Source organism: Chiloscyllium punctatum, chromosome 35 (genome assembly GCF_047496795.1).
Source record: "Chiloscyllium punctatum isolate Juve2018m chromosome 35, sChiPun1.3, whole genome shotgun sequence".
Classification (NCBI taxonomy): domain Eukaryota; kingdom Metazoa; phylum Chordata; class Chondrichthyes; order Orectolobiformes; family Hemiscylliidae; genus Chiloscyllium; species Chiloscyllium punctatum.
In genome coordinates, this window is record NC_092773.1 from 4,930,443 (window position 1) to 4,950,672 (window position 20,230).

General features: G+C 43.4%; 1 protein-coding gene across 4 annotated transcripts in view; it reads right to left on the reverse strand.

Annotated features, from left to right (window-relative positions):
• Positions 1-20,230, reverse strand: part of kansl3 (KAT8 regulatory NSL complex subunit 3) — an 87,285-nt gene that overhangs the window by 52,232 nt on the left and 14,823 nt on the right. For all 4 annotated transcript variants that reach the window (XM_072553824.1, XM_072553826.1, XM_072553825.1 and 1 more), the window contains exons 5-10: positions 18,598-18,729; positions 16,992-17,108; positions 13,437-13,538; positions 11,984-12,055; positions 9,830-9,904; positions 6,504-6,661 (exon numbers count right to left, since the gene is read on the reverse strand). In XM_072553824.1, the coding sequence (XP_072409925.1) occupies positions 6,504-6,661; positions 9,830-9,904; positions 11,984-12,055; positions 13,437-13,538; positions 16,992-17,108; positions 18,598-18,729 (656 nt within the window). The remainder of the gene's footprint in view (positions 1-6,503; positions 6,662-9,829; positions 9,905-11,983; positions 12,056-13,436; positions 13,539-16,991; positions 17,109-18,597; positions 18,730-20,230) is intronic.

Sequence of the window (20,230 nt, forward strand, 5' to 3'; positions counted from 1 at the left end):
AGATGTAAAAGAGACCCAAGGAGCAACTTTTTCACTCAGACGATGGTACGTGTATGGAATGAGCTGCCAGAGGAAGTGGTGGAGGTTGGTACAATCGCAACATTTAAGAGACATTTGGTTGGGTTTATAAATAGGTAGGGTTTGGAGGGATATGGGCTGGTGCTGGCAGGTGGGATGAGGTTGGGTGAGAATATCTGGTCGGTTTGGATAGGTTGGACCGAAGGGTCTGTTTCCATGCTGTACATCTCTATGACTCTATGGTTCAGAATATAAAGACAGATAGCAAACGTTTCTATAAATATATAAAACAAACAAATGTGACTACGGCAAACATTGGTCCTTTACAGGATGAGATGGGGAATTTCGTAATGGGATATGATGAAATGGCCAAGTCATTGAACAGATATTGTGTGTCGGTCTTCACAGTGGAGGACACCAATAACATGCCAGATACTGACAAGGAGACAAAGGTAGGTGAAGACCTGGAAAAAAAAACATCACCATCAAAGAGGTAGTGTTGGGCAAGCTAATGGAGTTAAGGGTAGACAAGTCTTCTGCCCCTGATGGAATACTTCCCAGGGTACTAAGAGATGGCAGGAGAAATAGCATATGGAATTATGGAAATTTTCCAAACTTTGCTGAACGCTGGGGCAGTTCCAGCAGATTGGAAAACAGCAAATGTGACACTACTGTTTAAAAAGGGAGATAGTCAAAAGATGGGGAATTATAGGCTAGTTAATGTAACTTCTGCAGTGAGGAAAATGCATGAGTCTATTATCAAGGAAGAAATAGCAACACATCAAGATAGAAATTGTTTTGTCAGGGAGACGCAGCATGGTTTCATGAAAGGCAAGTCATGCTTAACCAACCTTTTGAAATTCTATGAAGACATTATGAACAAGAGGGACAACAGGGACCCAGTAGATGTGGTGTGACTAAATTTCCAAAAGGCATTTGAAAAGGTGTCACACAAAAGACTGCTGCATCAGATAAAGATGTATGGCATTATGGTCAACATATTAGCATGGACAGAGGATTGGTTAACTAACAGGAAGCAAAGAGTGGGAATAAATGAGTGCTTTTCTGGTTGGCGATCAGAGGCTACTGGTGTGCCTTAGGCATCAGTGTTGGGAGCGTAATTATTCACAATTTACATTGATGATTCGGAGTCAGGAACCACGTCTCGTGTGTCAAAGTTTGCAGATGACACTACAGGTAGAGCAAAGTGTGCAGAGGACTGTGAAAACTTGGCAGAGGAACACATAGTTTAAGTGAGTGGGCAAGGGTCTGGCAGATGGAGTACAATATTAATAAACATGAAGTCGACTAATATTTGAATGGTAAGAAATTGCAGCATGCTGCTATGCAGAGGGACCTGGGTGTCCTTGTGCATGAATCACAGAGGTTGGTCTGGAGATGCAACAGGTAATTTAGAAAGCAAATGTAATTTTGTCTTCCATTGTTGAAGGAATTGAGTTTAAAAGCAGGGAGATGATGTTGCAGCTGGATACGATGCTGGTGAGGCCACACCTGGAGTACTGTGCACAGTTTTGGACAAAGTACATACTGGCACTGGAGGAGGTGCAGAGGAAGTCCACTTGGTTGATTCCGGAATTGAGAGGGTCAGCTTACGAGAAGAGACTGAGTCAACTGGGATTATATTCACTGGAATTTAGAAGAATGGTGGGGTGATCTTATGGAAACATATAAAATTATGAATGGAATAAATAAGATAGAAATCGAGAGGATATTTCAACTGGCAGGTGAAACCAGGACAAAGATTATAGCCTCAAAATTACGGGCAGCAGATTTGGGACCGAATTGAGAAGCAACATTGTCACCCAAAGGGTTGTGAATCTATGGAATTCCCTGCCCAGTGAATTGGTTGAGGCTCCCTCAGTAAATGCTTTTAAAGCAAGATAGATACTTTTTTGAACAGTAAAGGAATTGAAGTTTATGGAGAGAGGGCGACTGAGTGAGATTGAGGCCATGAAAAGATCAGCCATGATCTTACTGAATGGTGGAGTAGGCTCAAAGGACTACTGCAGATGGACAACGTCTGCTCAGAGTTCTTACGTCTTCTACCTTTGAGCCAGTTGTGTATCCAAATAACTAGTTCTCCTGGTCTTCCATGTGATCTAACCTTGCTAACCGATCTACCAAGAGGAACCTTGTTGAATGCCTTACTGAAGTCCACATAGATCACAACCACCACTCTTCTCTCATCAATCCCCTTTGTTCCTTCTTCAAAAAAATCAATTAAGTTAGTGAAACATGATTCCCCACGCACAAAGTCATGTTGGCTATCCGTATCAGTCCTTGCTTTTCCAAATACATGGAAATCCTGTCCCTGAGGATTCCCTCCAACAATTTGCCCACCACCGATGTCAGGCTCACCATCTATAGTTTCCTGGCTTTTGCTTACCACCTTTCTTAAACAGTGGCACCATGTTAGCCAACCTCCAGTCTTCCAGCACCTCACCTGTGACTATCAATGATACAAATATCTCAGCGAGGGGCCCAGCAATCATTTCTCTAGCTTGCCATGGAGTCCCACCAGAAAAGATTCTGGGGATTTAGCCAACCTCATGTGTTTTAAGACATCCAACACAACTTCCTCTGTATATGGAGATTTTTCAAGATGTCACCATCTATTTCCCCTCAGTCTATATCGTCCATGTCCTTCTCCACAGATAACACGGATGCAAAAAACTCGTTTCATGTCTTCTTCCATCTCCTGCAGTTCCACACACAGGCCGCCTTGCTGATCGTTAAGGGACCCCATTCTCCCCAGAATTAGCCTTTGGTCCTTAATGTATTTATAAAATCCCCTTGGATTTTCTTTAACCCCATTTGCCAAATCTATCTCATATCCCCCTTTTGCCCTCCTTATTTCCCTCTTAAGTAAACTCCTACTAAGTTTGTACTGTGCTGAGGATTCACTCGATCTCTGCTGTCAATAGCTAACATATGCTTCATTCTTTTTCTTAACCAAAACTTCAGTTTGTCCAGTCATCCAGCATCTCCTTTTACCCTAACAGGAACATACTGCCTCTGGACTTTCATGAGCTAATTTCTGAAGGTTCCCATTTTCCAACCATCCCTTTATCTGCACTCATCCACCCCCAAGCAACTTTTGAAAATGTTGCCTAATACCATCAAAACTGGCTTTGCTCCAATTTAGAACTACAACTTTTAGATCTGGTCTATCCTTTTTCATCACTATTTTAAAACAAATAGAATTATGGTCGCTGGCCCCAAAGTGCTCCCCCACTGACCCTGCCTTATTTCCCAAGAGTAGTCAATTTTGCACTTAAGACTATGGCAGTCCCAGTCTATGTTTGGAAAGTTAAAATCCTCTCCCAAAAGCACCCTAATATTTTTACTGATAACTGAAATCTCCTTCCAAATTTGTTTCTCAATTTTCCGATGACGATTGGTGGGTCTATCATCCAATCCCAATAAGGAGATCCTCACTTTCATATTTCTCAGTTCCACCCAAATAACTTTACTGCATGTATTCCCAGGAATATCCTCCCTAAGTACAGACATAACTTGATCCCTTATCAAAAACACCACTCCAGTTACAATCACCAGTCAATAAAAGGAGCACGAGTCATCCGGTCAGAGTCCTTCAGTATGGAGATATGCCGACCAAAATGTCCATCCACACTAAGCCCGTTCCCCTGCACTTGGCCCATATCCTTCTCATCCTTTCCTATCCATATATTTGCACAAATGCCTTTTAAAAGTTATTCATGTGCCTGACTCAACTACTTCCACTGGCAGCTCATTCCATATGCTTACCACCCTCTGTGTAAAGAAGTTGTTCCTCAGGTTCGCTTTTATTCTTTCCCCTCTAACCTTAAACTGATGCCCTCTAGTCCTCGATTCCCCAACTCTGGGAAAAAGAGAGGCACAGATAGAACAAATGCACAGTCACGCTCTTATACACTTCTGTAAGGATCCCCCTCAGTCTCCTACACTCCGAAGAAACAAGTCCCAGCCTGTCCAACTTCTTCCTGTAATTTAGACCGTTGAGTCCTGGCAACCTCCTTGTAAATTTCTTCTGCACTCTTTCCAGCTTAATGATATCCTTCCTAAACAGGGTTAACAAAACTGAACACAATACTCCAAGCACGGCTTCCTGTATAACTGCATCATAACTTCCCAACATCTATGCCCTGACTGATGAAGGCCAGTGTGCCAAAAGCCTTCTTCATTGTCCTGTCTACCTGAGACTCCACTTCACCTGAACTCCAAGGTCCCTTTGTTCCACTGCACCCCTTAAGGCCCACGAAACTCCTACCTTGATTTGACTTTCCAAAATGCGAGACCTCACACTTCTCTGTATTAAACTCCATTTGCCATTTCTCGGCCCACTTCCCCATCCGTTCAAGGTTCCGCTGCAATTACCGATAACCTTCTTCACTGTCCCTGATACCGACTATTTTAGTGTCACCAGCAAACTTACTAATCATGCCGTGTACATTCTGATCCGAATCGTTGATATAGATAACAAACAGCAGTGGGGCCAGCACGGAGCCCTGAAGCACTCCACCAGTCACAGGCCTCCAGTCTGACAAGTATCCTTACACTATTACCCTCTGCTTGCTACCATCAAGCCAACTGTGTATCCAATTTGTCCGGTTCACCCTGGATTACATGTGATCTAACCTTTCAGAGCAGCCTACCATGTGGAACCCTATCAAAGGCCATATAGACCATGTCAACTGCACTGCCCTCATCAACTTTCCTGATCACATCATCAAAGAATTCTCACAAATTTGAGGCATGATCTTGCACTCACAAAACCATGATGACTACTTCGATTCAAATTCTGTGTTTCCTAATGCATGTATATCTTATCTCTCAGAATCTTCTCAAGTAACTTACCCACCACAGATGTTAGTCGGACTGGTCTACCGTTCCTATGCTTTTCTTTGCAGTCCTTCTTGAATAAGGGCACAACACTCGCTATCCTCCAGCTTTCCGGTACCTTACCTGAGCCTAACAACGATGCAAAAATATCAGCCAGGGACCCCGCAATTTCTTCCCTAGTCTCTCGCAGTGTTCTTGGATACTGCCAGTCAGGACCAGGAAATTTATCCACCTTCTTACATTCATCCAACACCTCTTCTGTTGCGATCTGGACGGACCCCAAGATACAACCACTAACTTCCCTAAGGTCCCAAGTCTTCACGTCTTTCTCCATGGCAAAAACAGAGGAGAAATATTCATTGAGAACCTTGCCCATCCCCTGCGGTTCTGCACATACATGTTCACTTTGGTCCTTGAGGGGCCCTATTCTCTCTCTAGTTATTCTTTTTCCTTGAATATACTTAAAGAACTTCTTTAGATTCACACTAATCTTCTCAGCCAAGGCTATCTCGTGCCCCATTTTTACCCTCCTGATTTCCTACTTCAGTAAAGTCCTGTATTCCCTGTATACCTCCAAGGATTCCCTTGATCCCAGCTGCCTGGGATAACTCCTTTTTTCTGGTAAAAGCCTCCATACCTTTTGTCAATCAGAGTTCCCTATTCCTGCCAACCTTGCCCGTCACCCTTACAGGAACATATAGACCTTGAACTCTAGCTATCTCACTTTTAAAGGACTCCCACTTGCTGGAGGTCCCTTTGTCTGTAAACAAACTTCACCAATCGACCCCTGCTAGCTCCTGACTAATTCCATCAATATTTGCCTTGCCCCAGTTTAGAACTTGAACCTATGGACTAGTTTTGTCCCTCTCCATATCTATTTTAAAACTGTTACAACTATGGTCACTGGTCCCAAAGTACTCCTTCACTGTCACTTCCATCACCTGTCCTGCCCTATTTTCCACCAATAGGTTGAGGTTTATCCCTTCATGAGAAGGACCCTCTCGACATTGTTTGAGGAAACTTTTCTCAATACACTTCACAACCTCATCTCAGCCCTTAACATTCTGGCAGTCCCAGTCTCTGTTAGGAAAATTAAAATCCCAACTATGACAACCCTATTGCTCCTGCAACTCTCACCAGTCTTTCTGCATATTTGTTCCTCTAATTCCTGTTGACTATCTGGGGGCCTATAGTATAACACCAATAACATCACCAGTCCCTTATTATTTCTGACCTCCATTCACAAACCCTCATTGGATGATCCCTCAGTTATTTCAACTCCGATTACTGCTTAACCAAAAATGCAACTCCCCTCTGTCCCACCTAAAGCACCTGTAACCTGGTACATGAAGCTGCCAGCCCTGTGCCTCCCTTAGCCACATTTCTGCAATAGCTATAATAACCCAGTTCCACATACCTATCCACGCCCTGAGTTCATCAGCCTTATCTGTCAGCACTCTTGCATTGAAATAGATGCAACTTAATCCAACAGGCATTCCTTACTCTCTGCCATGTTCCAGCCTGACCTCTCTCTTCAACCTACTTATTCTGATTACTGTATCTCCTTTGAGCTTCCTTGCTGTTGAGGATTCCATGCTCCTGTAGTCAAGTTGCAAAAATACCTGAGATTGTCATCTGCACCTCCGACTATCACCAAACTGTTTTCAGCTCGAATCTTCTCCCGGAAATCCTCAACGGCATCAGTGTTGCATTGCACTGAGTTCTGTCCCATCACAAATAAGACAGGTGTCTTCATATCCAGTAATGGGTCATCGACATCCTGATGGGGAAATTTGGACATTTAACATTTGGGTGACAACCTTCAGAATGGTCCTCAAACATTGCATGCATCTTTGAATCAAACTTCCCTGAAACAAACAGAGGCACTAGTGTCCTGTTCAATGAGTTAACAATGATCAGTGACACCACTTTTGACCCCTAACTCCTGAGATTTCATATGAAAAAGGAGCAGCCCATTCAGCCCCTCAAGCTGGTTCTTCTCCTCAATGAGATAATAGCTGACCTTCCACTGCCATACAATTTAGTACGGCTTTAAAATTTAGAACTGATCTGGCACTAATTACCTCTTTCACAAAACAATTGCAAACCTCGACCTCCTGTCTGCATTGAAGTCTTTCCGACTTTCGTTTCAGGGAGACTAGATTCTAAACATTTTGAATACCACAATGAATTCTGGACTCCTCACCCAACAGAAAAACATTCTTTCCATCCTACCTATCGTCTTAATTCAGGATTTCAGTAAATTATCACTCAACTTTCAAAAACCACAGTTTCTACAATCTCTCATTCTAACAACCATTAGAAGTCAGATATGATTTTGGTAAACGGACTCTGTACTAGCTCTAAAGCTGAAACATCCTTTCTTAAGGATTGTTCTTTGAGCAGCTCACAGCATTTAAGGTGAGGTCTAACCAGGACCTCGGATAGCTGGAGCATGACATGTCCATGTGTCATTGTTCCTGAAATAAAAGAAAGCAGTCTGATTTTGATCATCTTCCATCACTTCTGTGAATTTTCTGCAAACCTCTTTGGACTGCTATAGTTTGTACTTTCTTACTGTTTAGTCTATACCCTGTACTAACCTTTGGTCCAAAGTAGAAGGTTTCAGTTGCATAAATCGAAATCCACTGATCAGTTTTAGTCATTCACTTATTCCACCAACATCTCTCCAGAATTTAATTTTCTATCTATACTATTTCAGTGCTGCCTATCACTGTCTCATCTGTTAATCACAGTTAGACGCTGCCAAACTTGATACATTGCTTTTGCACTCAGCACCCATACCATTGATTTTTTAAAAAATGATTATTGAAGGTGCCAAGACAGAGCACTGTGGGACACCCTTGGTCACATGTTATCATTTGGAGGAACTCCTCACTTCCCACTGTCTGTCTCCTGCTGCTCAGCTGCACTGTGAACAAGGTCAACCTTTGCCTTCAATTCTGAGAGCTTCAACTTTAGCGAAAGGCCTGAGATGAGGGATTTAATCGCTACCTTCCAAGAGTCCATACATTAAGATACACAGACAAATTCCATCCACACTCTGTGTTACCTTTCAAAATAACTTATCGAATTCAAGAGGCAAGAGTTACACTTTTCACAGGCATGCTGGTTCCAGCAAGGTGTACACCCAAGTTGAATTGCAGACCAGGGTAGCTTCCAGACAACAGACATTAGGTGAACTGGTATACAGTACAATTCTCGAGCTCTGCTCTCTCAACTTATTTACAAAAGTCAATTGATATGCATAACATTTTAACTAAAAAGGACAGTTCAAAACACAAAGGGAACTTAGTAAACTTTTTCAACATGCTGCCATCTAGCTCCACTATAAATATGGACTGAAACCTAGGGCTCAAATTCAGATAACTGCACAACAGGCAATCACTTGGGTACATGTGCATGTGCTGGCTCTCTTCAAGGGCATCTCAGCTCACTGCCCCCCCACCTTTTCTCTGTGGCCATGCAAATGTTCAATATCTACATATTATCAGACAATTTTCTTGGCATTGGTTTTGAAGAGGTTGGCATTTAAGCCAAACACCCTTTCTTTCCCGCCCCCCGCCCTGCCCCCCCCCCCCCCCCCCCCCCCCCCCCCCCCCACATGTACCCAAGTGATTTTGCATTCTGAATGCTCTGTCAACATTTATGTTACCTCTGACCTGTTGTCATCAGCTTTTTTTTTGCTAAGTTAGCACTGGCCCACAGAAGAGGGTGAACTAGTTTTAGGCCACATTAATTTCTTGAGCAAACTGCACTGATTTTCTGCAGGCCTGTCCATAAACAGATCAATTCATTTTCATATGAAGATTATCTGGATTGTGCTGAAATTAGCTTTAGTCCCTATTTCACACTTCTTCCTTTCCAACACTTAATTAATCCTAACTAATTAACAACCCAAAATTTAATGCAGCCTTAAGCTAACTAATCCAAAGCCATGTTACTTAGCCTTGGAATGTTTGATGGAACATGGGAAATTGAGCTTTATTCTGTACCTAACTGTGTGTTGTACTTGCCTTCAGAGTTTAGAAAGCGCATTAATTTGATGAGATTAGACTCCCTACAGTGTGGAAACAGGTCCAACCAGTCCACATCAACCCTATGAAGAGTAACCCACCCAGACCCATTTACCCCTGAATCATGCACCTCACGCTATGGGCAATTTAGCATTACCAATTCATCTTACTTGCATACCTTTGGACTGTGCAACGAAACCAGAGCACCCGGAGAAAACCCACGCAGACACAGGAAGAATGTGCAAACTCCACACAGATAGTTGCACAAGGCTAGAATCGAACCCGGGTCCCTGGCATTGAGAGGCAGCAGTGCTAACCACTCAGCTACCATGCTGCCCTGTATTTCTTAACTAAGTAATACAGCAATGAAACACATCCTTCAGCCCAATTCATCCATGCTGACCAGGTTTCCTGAATTGAAATGGTCCCATGTGTCTGTGTTTGGCTCATATCCCTCTGCCCCTTTCCTATCCGTGTCCCTGACCAAGTGTATTTTACATGTTGCAATTGTACTCACCTCTACTAATTCAGCTTGCAGCTCATTCTGTACATGCAACACACTACATGCAAAAACGTTGTTTCTCATGTCTGTTGAAAATCTCTCTTCTCACCTTAAAATTATGCCCTCCAGTTTTGGATTCCCCCACCCCATGGGGAAAGAACTTTTGTCAATCACCTTATGTGTGGCCTCATGAGTTCATAAATCTCACCCCTCAACATCCAGGAAAAAATAGTCCCAGTTTGTTCAGCCTTTCTTTGTAACCCAAACTCTTCTGACTTGGTGACATCCTTGTAAACCTTGAAAATATGTAGTGTACCTTCCCACAGAATATGTTTTGAAGTTAAAAAAATAGTTTCACTGTCCAAATCATTACTTATAATAAAAATAATTGAAATGATGTGATCCTTACTCCTCTTGGTCCTTCCACAGTGAGCAGAGGAAATCCAAGGCAGACAACAGCTGAGACAAATTCCATCATTGAGACCTGCACAGAAACACAACTACCAACTTGAGAAACCATCCCAGTTATTACAACAATCATGCAGCTCAACGAAGAATTTCATTGTCTACGAAGCACTGTATAGCACTGTGAGCTCGTGAGCATTGCATCAAGATAAATAAAGACTTTGAACAACACAACAATGTGGGGTAGAAACTGTACTTGCCCAGGTTTTACTAAGTGCCTCAGCATATGATAAAGCACTTTACACAAAGAGAGTCAGTGTTACATTCATCAATGGTGCCCATGGAGAGAACAGAAAACAACCAGACTATCCTGTGATCCAACCAGCAAACATGTGATGGACGATCTCAGGATGCCCCCATCACCTGTCTGTGCACTGCACAAGCTTATGCCAGGCAGACTATCTGTTCTGTAAAAATAATGACGGCAGATGCTGGAAACCAGATTCTGGATTAGTGATGCTGGAAGAGCACATCAGTTCAGGCAGCATCCAAGTAGCTTCGAAATCGACGTTTCGGGCAAAAGCCCTTCATCAGGAATAAAGGCAGTGAGCCTGAAGGGTGGAGAGATAAGCTAGAGGAGGGTGAAGGTGGGGAGAAAGTAGCATAGAGTACAATGGGTGAGTGGGGGAGGGGATGAAGGTGATAGGTCAAGGAGGAGAGGGTGGAGTGGATAGGTAGAAAAGAAGATAGGCAGGTAGGACAAGTCATGGAGACAGTTACTGAGCTGGAAGTTTAGAACTAGGGTGAGGTGGGGGAAGGGGAAATGAGGAAACTGTTGAAGTCCACATTGATGCCTTGGGGTTGAAGTGTTCCGAGGCGGAAGATGAGGCGTTCTTCCTCCAGGCGTCTGGTGGTGAGGGAGCGGTGGTGAAGGAGGCCTAGGACCTCCATGTCCTCGGCAGAGTGGGAGGGGGAGCCCTCACCACCAGACGCCTGGAGGAAGAACGCCTCATCTTCCGCCTCGGAACACTTCAACCCCAAGGCATCAATGTGGACTTCAACAGTTTCCTCATTTCCCCTTCCCCCACCTCACACTAGTTCTAAACTTCCAGCTCAGTAACTGTCTCCATGACTTGTCCAGACTTGTCCTACCTGCCTATCTCCTTTTCCACCTATCCACTCCACCCTCTCCTCCCTGACCTATCACCTTCATCCCCTCCCCCACTCACCCATTGTACTCTATGCTACTCTCTCCCCACCCCCACCCTCCTCTAGCTTATCTCTCCACGCTTCAGGCTCACTGCCTTTATTCCTGATGAAGGGCTTTTGCCCGAAACGTCGATTTCGAAGCTACTTGGATGCTACCTGAACTGCTGTGCTCTTCCAGCACCACTAATCCAGACTATCTGTTCTCACTGCTGGAGAGGTGATTGTTCCCATTTGAATCAGGACGTATAAACTAAACTGGGGTCAACTCTACCATTTTCTGGATGTGAGAAGCACCCTCAATGCCCAGCCTTAACCCAGGCTCCTGTGTACCTACTTTGACATACCGAACAGCTTAAGGCATGGCCTGCTGCCTCAGACTCTGCATTTATTGCCAGGATTCTGGAATAAAGCATTTTGCCAATCCTTGACTCTGAATTACTACTAATTCCCAATTCCTGAACTCAAATTACTATTTCTTCCAAATCCAGTTCTCGGATTACTGCCCATTCCTAATCCCTGATTGCGGATTTCTGCCTGTCCCAGTCCCAGGCTCCAGAAAACTGCCTATCCCCAATCCCTTAATTTCTGCCAATTTCCAATTCCTGTCTCCAGATGACTACCTTGTTCCAATTCGTGCCCATTCCTAATCCCTGACTCATAATTTCTGCCAGTTCAACCACTGATGATCTGGCACAAACTTCTTCCCACTTGTTTCAAAGACTGAGATTCTTCTCCCTCATCAAAAACCCCTTCACTTCTCACTCAACATTGAGTACTCTTTGAATTCAAGGTATCTTTCTCTTCGTGAGCTATGCTATACAAATGAGAGATGCTGTTCTTTTTCCTCACTGGCAACAGTGGTCAGGGTTCATGGGAGGGCACTAGCCCTGGATATGGTTCAACCTCCCCACTTCAACTTATCAGAACAGGCCAAACTCAGGTTCCTTACATGGCAAGCAACGATGGCTCCAACATTCCAACCGATCAGTACAATTGGTCTGCTTGCAAAGTGAGTCTGCAACTAGGAGAGAGAGAGAGAGAAAAAAAGACATAAATGCACATGAGTACATCTGAATACTTTACCAACATAATCAGGATTTTTGCTTCTGCCACTCTTGCAGGTACTGAGTTCCAGATTTATAGTCAGTGAATTTTTTTTTAAACCTCACATCCCCTCTTAACCTCTTGCCCCTCACCTTAAAGCTATGGTCGTGGTCACGGATCCCTTCAAAGAAAGAGGTTTCTTCCTGTCCACCTTATTTACACCCCTCACAGTTTTATACAACTCAATCATGTCCTCCCTCAGTCTCCTCTGCTCGAAGGAAAACAACCTCAATGTCTCTTTATAACCAAAGCTAAAAGAGCACGATGGTCATGATGGAACTGTATAAATTGCTAGTTGTTGCACAATTTGAAGATTGTGCAAGATTCTGGTCACCTCATTACAGAAAGAATGGAATTGCAGCAAAGAGGATGCAGAGGACACTGACTAAGCTGTCGCCAGGGATGGCAAAGTCTAGTCATGGAGAAAGATTGGATTGGTTGGGGTTGCTCTCTATGCACAAGAAGAGGCTGAGGAGATTTGATCGAGGCGAGCAACATTGAGGCAGGCCCTTGTACAGTGGTCAGTAAGGGTCTATGTTCCTTATTGGAATCATCAGTGACTACAGGGTATAGATTTCAAGTGATTGTTAGAGATTAGAGGGGAGATAAGGAAAGATTTTTTTCACATCCAAAGTGCGTTCATGGTCTGAAGTTCACTGACTGAAACAACAGCAACAAGCAGAAACCCTCAACAGAGCTCAACGGTTTCTGGATGTGCACCTTTGGTAGAAGAACCCGCAGGACTCCAGAGTATAGGCTGAAAGGTTGCCAGGGTTGGAGGGTTTGAGGTATAGGGAGAGGCTGAATGTGCTGGGATTATTTTCCCTGGAGTGTCGGAGGCTGAGAAGTGACCTTATGGAGGTTTATGAAATCACGAAGGACACCCCAGCCTAACACCAAAGGAAAAGATTGTAAAAATGGTCGGGGGGGGTGGGTGGGTACCGTTTTCACCCAACGGATGGTGCGTGTATGGAATGAGCTGCCAGAGAAACTGATACAATTCTAACATTTAAAAGGCATCTGGGTGGGTAGATGAATAGGAAGGTTCTGTGGTATATGGGCCAAATACTAACAAATGAGACTACGTTAATTTAGGATATGTGGTCGGCATGGACAAGTTGGACCGAAGGGTCTGTTTCCATGCCATACATACTGCAGGACTCTTGATTGTTGCATTCAAAACCCCACGGTTAGAATGTGGAAGGAGGAAACACAAGGGGGCAAACTCAGCTTCCAAAGGACCAAAGGCCTTTTGTAGCAAAACTCTGCTTTGACATTCTTGGTGTCAAATTACCTACCTCCAGGATCTTGGCTCGAACCACTCCAATCATGTGCTCCAGACATTGCACCACACTCACTCCTGAGCCCCCATTTACAACGTGCATGGTGACAGGTATAACCTGGAGGACAAAAAGAACTCTTCAAACCTTTCAAGAGAACAAGCATAGTGATCAACATAAAAACAAAGTGAAAAATTACAACACCTCCAAAATTGAATGTCTTTTGACCGGCATTGGAATCCCTGAGAATAAAATAACTGCCCTCACATTCTACGTTGAGCCTAGCGTTACTTCGGTTACTGCATCACTACCTCCCCCAACCACATTTCCTCATTCCTCCATCTCTCATCAACAACCTCCCCCGCAGTCTGCATGCACTCTCCCATTTCCTTGCCAACTCTCACTTATAGGTGATCCTACAACACCTCCCCCACTCCCACCCATCTTGACTAAACAATGCCACAGAACTTTTTTTCTAAGTGGTTGACATGTTGAATTTATCCAATGAATGGTCATAACCTTTGGTTTATCTCAAGCATCACACATTAACATGTGAAAAAACGGGAGCTTTTCCATATGAATGCATGATTGGAGATGGTGCAAGAAGGTGGCTTTAGATTTCTGGGACACTGGAGGTGTTTTTGGGGGCAGGTGGACATCTACCTGACCTGAAATGGGAGCAGCATCCTGACAAGGTTTGCTGGTCTTGTTGTAGAGGATTTAAGTTAACTTGCCAGGAAAGCAGAATCAAGACAAAATGTTCAGTAGGGGAAGCTGATGGCCAAATTCAGAAGAGAAGCGAGGGAGTCAAGGCATAGACATTACAGGCAAGTTTTGTGCACAAGAAAGTTTGACAAGGTTGAATAGTATTTATTTTAATGCAAGAGGTCTGATAAACAAGGCAAATGAGTTGAGAGCTCACATTAAAACATGGGGATGGAATGCAATTGCTTTAACTGCGACAGGATTGAGAGGGGGTAGGCTTGGCAGCTCAATATTCCAGGCTACAGGGGTTTCAGGTGAGACAGGGAAGGAGGTAAAAGGAGTGGAGGTGTCACAATATTGATCAAGGAATCGACTATAGCAGTGAGGAAGGATGACATTTTATAAGTCTCAAGAAATAAGAACATATGGTGGTACTTAAAATCCAAAATGGAACAATTACATTAGAGAACAGAACATAGAACGGTACAGCACAATACAGGCCCATCGGCCCTCGATGTTGCGCCAACCTTTTATCCTACTCTAAGGTCATACTAACATCATTTTACTATCATCTGTGTACCTATCCAAGAGTGGCTTAAATGTCCCTATCATATCTGACTCTACTACCACAAAATAACAGGAGCACTGGCAATAATTTTCAATTCCTTGCTGACCAAATGAGAGGTGCCAGAGGACAAGAAGACAGCCTCTGTAGAAAACCAAGAAACTATATGCCAGTCATTCTCACCTCTGTGGTGGGGAAACTGCTGAAAGCAAATCTGAGCGACAGAATTAAACTGTAGTTGAAGATGCCAGGATTAATCAGCAAGTCAACATGGTTTGGTTAAAAGTAGCTCACGTCTGAGCAACTTGATTGAATTTTTTGAAGAGGTGTCTAGGTATGTAGATGAGGGCAATGCTTTTGATGCAGTCGACTTGGATTTCACCAAGGGCTTTTAGATTAGATGAGATTAGATTCCCTCCAGTGTGGAAACAGGCCCTTCGGCCCAACAAGTCCACAGCGACCTGCCGAAGCGTAACCCACCCAGACCCATTCTCCTACATTTACCCCTTCACCTAACACTACGGGCAATTTAGCGTGGCCAATTCACCTGGCTTTTGATAAGGTCCCATATGGAAGACAGAGTAAAAGTAAAAGCCCATAAAATCCAAGATGATTTGGCAAATTGAAGACAGAATTGGCTGAGTGGCAGGAAATAGAGGGAGATGATCAAGAGATTTTATGCGATTGGAAGCCTGTGAACAGTGGGGTTACGCAGCTATCAGATTTGGTGCTGTTTGAGGTATATTTAAATGATTTAGACTTGAATGTAAGAGGGTTGATCATACAAGTTTGCTGCTGATAATACGAAAATGGGTGCGTGATAAATATCGAGGGTTGCCTTAGATTACAAGCGGATATCGATGGGCTGGTCAGATGAGCTGATCAGTGGCAAAGATAAATACATGAAAAGCAAAGGTTTGGAGTGATATGAACCAGCAGCAGACAGGTGGAACAAGGTGAGTTTGGGATTATGTTTGGCATGGACTGGTTGGACTGCTGTTCAACTCTGATTCTGTGAAATGGAACTCAATCCAGATAAGCATGAGGTGATGCCCTTGGGCAGGACAAACAAGGCAAACATGATGAACGGCAGAACCTTGGGAATCACTGAGGATCAGAGAGACCTTGGTATGCATGTCCGTCAGGCCCTTAAGGTAGCAGGACAGGCAGACAAAGTGGATAAGAAGGCATATGAAGTACCTGCCTTTACTAATCTAGGCAAGAGCAGGGTAGATGATGTTGGAATTGTATAAATGTTGTGTTTGACCACAGCTAGAAAATTGTGCATAATCCACATCACACAAGTGACAGCACTGGAAAGGTTGCAAAGGCTATTTATCAAGATATTGGCTGGAGAGCGTAGGCTATGAAAAGAGACTGAACAGACTTGAGCTGTTTTTCTTGGAGGAGAGGAACCCGAGGACGGACATAATTGAGATTTATACAACTTTATGGGCATGGACGGGGTAAGCAGGAATAAACCTTTCCCCTTGGTGAAGGGCAAGAATTTAAGGTAAGGGGAATGAGGTTTGGAGGGGATGCAAGGAAATAAGTTTTCACCCAAAAGTTGGTATGAATCTGGAACTCAACCCCTGATGTCCAGAAACAAACAGTAGGTCAAGAGGAGTGATTATCCAAATGAAGCCTATTTTTGCCAGAATTTACAAGATTAAGGGGTGATGTGATCAAATCCTTCAAGATATGAACAGGAGAAGTCAGCGTAGGTAAAGATAAGAATATCGACTGTTTGGGAATTGTAGAACAATAATGCACAATCTGAGAATTCGGACCAGAATATTGAGAAGCGATGTTAGGAAGCAGTTTCTTGTCCACAAATGGCAGTGGATGCAGGGTCAGTTGTTCATTTTAAATCCGAGTTAGATTTATTTTTAAGTAAAGCTATTTAGGGATATTGGTCAAAGGTAGGTACTTGGAGTAAGACCATCAGCCATAATCTTACTGAATGGTGGAACTGGCTCAAGTGGCTGAATGGTGTACTCTTGTCTCCATGTCCACAAGGGCGGTAGATAGAAACGCTCATATAACATTTAAGAAATATTCAGTTGGAACACTCGCAAACGCCAAAGCAGAGAAGGCTAAAGGACCAAGTGCTGGAAAATGGGTTAACAATAATTAGGTCCTTGTTGCTGACTATGACACTAGGACTAATAATTTCTCAACTGAAATCTTGAGCAGACTTCACTGGGAGGTAGAGGGAACAAGGCCGCAGAGAGGCTACCTCATGAATAAAGACAAGAAATTTCCTCACACTGTGCTTATAATGAGGTCTGAGCGTAACAAACCTTTCCCAAACAGGACAGCTGAGATAACCAAAAACGGTTCCTGCGTGATGCAGATGTCATGTTGTTCATGGGTCCACTAGGAGTGACGAGCAGCAACGGAGAACCTGGGATCTTACTCTGCAGGTCAAAGCAACAGTATTAGAAAAGTCTTCCAACAGCAGTTATCAGAGCTGAACCCACCCACACGAAACCAGTGTACATGTAGTACAGCCAGGAACAACTGTAGTTATCATGAAACAGCTATTGACTTTGGTGGCTCCACTTCCATTCAGTGCGCACATTTGATAAGGCCTTGGAATTTTTGAAGTTAAATTAGACATTCTTGGGTCAAACACCTCCCTAACAACAACTTTTTGAATTGTTATCTTGCAGTTTGGGTCACAGGCCTGAGCAAGAGACAGTTGGACTCAAACCTCCAGAAAGGCTACAGAGACAAGTCTCCCTCTTTCTTACCCTAATGGGGAAAAAAAAGCACAGGGTTTTAAAGGAACTATTTCAAACTTAAGCAAAGACCAAGGTCAAACTGACCAGCTACCAAACTGAGGATCTTATATCGTTCTGCAGTCAACAACGTCCATAACTATGCCATAAACCAAAACAACCATGAGAAAGTCACCTCATTCCACCCTTGCAGCTTGGAGTCTATCCACAGAATTTAGTGCTCTCTGCCAATCCCAGATGAGACTGAATGTCTTGGGTCAGCAAAGTAGCTCAGTGGTTAACACGGAGTTCGATTCCACACTTAGGCGACTGTCTGTGTGGAGTTTGCACATTCTCCTGGGTTTCCTCCCACAGTCCAAGGATATACAGGTTAGGTGGATTGGCCATGGAATATGCAGGGTTACCACGATAGGTTGGGATTGAGTAGGCTGCTCTTTGGAAGATTAGTGCTGACTTGATGGGCCAAATGCCCTGCTTCCACACTGAAGGGAAGCTATGATTTTCTACCCATGATATTGCAGTAGAACCATCTCTCTTATTTGTGAATAAACATGTGTGTTTGGGTTTAAAGGGGCTATAGGTACGTTTGCATGCTAATATTTAACAATCCACAGTTCACAGCAGGTTCACTCAACTTAATTTCTGAGATAAAGGAGTTATTTTCTAAAGAATGGTGCTAAGAATGGCCAGCAGCTAGTGAATCTCAGACAGATAGGAGGGTTAGGGAAAACATGGACAATCCTGAAGGGATTTGACAGGAAGGATACCCAGAAGATGATTCCTCTCATGGGGGTTACTTGAACTGGAGGACTCAGCTTAAGAGGAAGACCTCTCCCTCTCAGATTTTCTTTCACTCAGTAGGTCATTACCCTGTTGAGTTCTCTTCCTGGAAAGCAGTGGAGTCAGGGTCACTTAAATTAATCAAAGCTTGAGTTTGACAGATTTTTTATCAACAAGGAAATTGAGGGTTATGTGGACAGTTAAGGAACAAAGTGGAGCTGAAATCAGCCATGATTTAATTAAGTAACAGAACAGGCGTCGTGGATCAAATGGTCTACTCCTGTTCCTAAGTTTCATATTACGATGCAATTACAGCAGTAGAGGAAATACCAGCCTCAGGCCTTCCATGTAGTGAAGGATTTTCCACAGCCGATATGTAACTCACCGGTTTATTATGGGAAAGCACTCCTACTGCAGGATCCCACGGTCGCTTCAACAGTAGGGACAGGGCTTCTGCCCCAGCAGCTCCTGACTTAGTGGTGGAGGAAATGATCATTTTATCAATTAACGTTGGTACCTGAAAGGAAGCATACCAAACTTGGTGTCATTGCTCCTTTTATTTTAACCCACTGAGGTTCAGCTAAATCAACGATGCACTCCATTCAAGCCCACGCACACAATCCCCAAGGTGTGATGCCACGATGGCTCACAGTACTCCAAGCATGGTCAAACACTGGAACGCAGGACACATTTCTTTATATGGATTTTCATCCTCTTAACATGAAGGTCAACATTATAGCAACTTTGCTGATTAATTTTTGAACCGAGCATGTCACTTGAAAGATCAAGGCATCTGGATCTCAAGTCTCTTCCCAGTTTCAAATTTCTCCACACTTAGCAAGTACCTTTTGCTGCTCACCTTGGCTACATCTGCAAATATGATGATAAGTACAGCAAGTGAGTTTGAACTCCGTGGTCCTTTTTGTCTGATAGCCGCATATGGAACTTCAAAGTTTTGGTGAAAAGCCACATTATAATAAATATACAAGAACTGAAATTGGATTTGATGAATCCAAGAATAATGATTTACTTATGGCTTTGAAACATATACCTACTTTTGGCACCTGAGTCGTTGTATTTAGTAAGTTACTTTATTTGGGATCTTTATTTGAAAGATGCAAAATATAGCAAGAAACAACGAGGGTGTTTGCTTGATTGGCTCACACAGCCAAATGCTTGAAGGATATAATGAGAGTATTGTTGGGCAATGTAGAGAGGAAATGGAATGCATGTTGTGATGCATCGAATTTTTGAAAAGGGTTGTAATGAAATGTTACGGACATTTTCCTCCATTTCTCTTGCAACCCTGAATGAATCTAAAGTCCCTAACATTTATATATCCTGAGACAGCAGTTGCTTGTTCCAAGCATTTTCTGGTGAATTGTTATCGAGTCTGTTTTCTTTTCTGTGAAATGATATCTGGATTTCATAAGGAATTAATTATATTCTCAACAGTATTCTCTTCAGCCCGACAAGTCCACACCGACCCTCTGAACAGTAACCCAACCAGACCCATTCCCCGACCCTATATTTACCATTGACTAATGCACCCAACACTATCAGCAATTTAGCATGGCCAATTTACCTGACCTGCAAATCCTTGTCTTGTGGGAGGAAATGGGAGCACTCGGAGGAAACCCATGTAGACATGGGGAGAATTTGGACACTCAACACAAACAGTCACCCAAGGCGGGAATCGAACCCGGGTCCCTGGCACTCTGAGGCAGCAGTGCTAACCACTGAGCCACCATGTCACCCCCGAATCTTATGCTTTTAGTCTTGATGCTCTCTACATTAACTCAATTATTATGCTAATTAAATGTAATCAAATTTAAGATTAAATTGACTTTAAAAAAAATGGAGCAGCATGGATGACTCAGTGGTGAGCACTGCTGCCTCACAGCACCAAGGACCCAGGTTCAATTCTAACCTCGGGTGACTGTCTGTGTGGAGTTTGCACATTTTGTCCGTGGGTTTCCTCCGGGTGCTCCAGTTTTCTCCCACAATCTAAAGGTGTG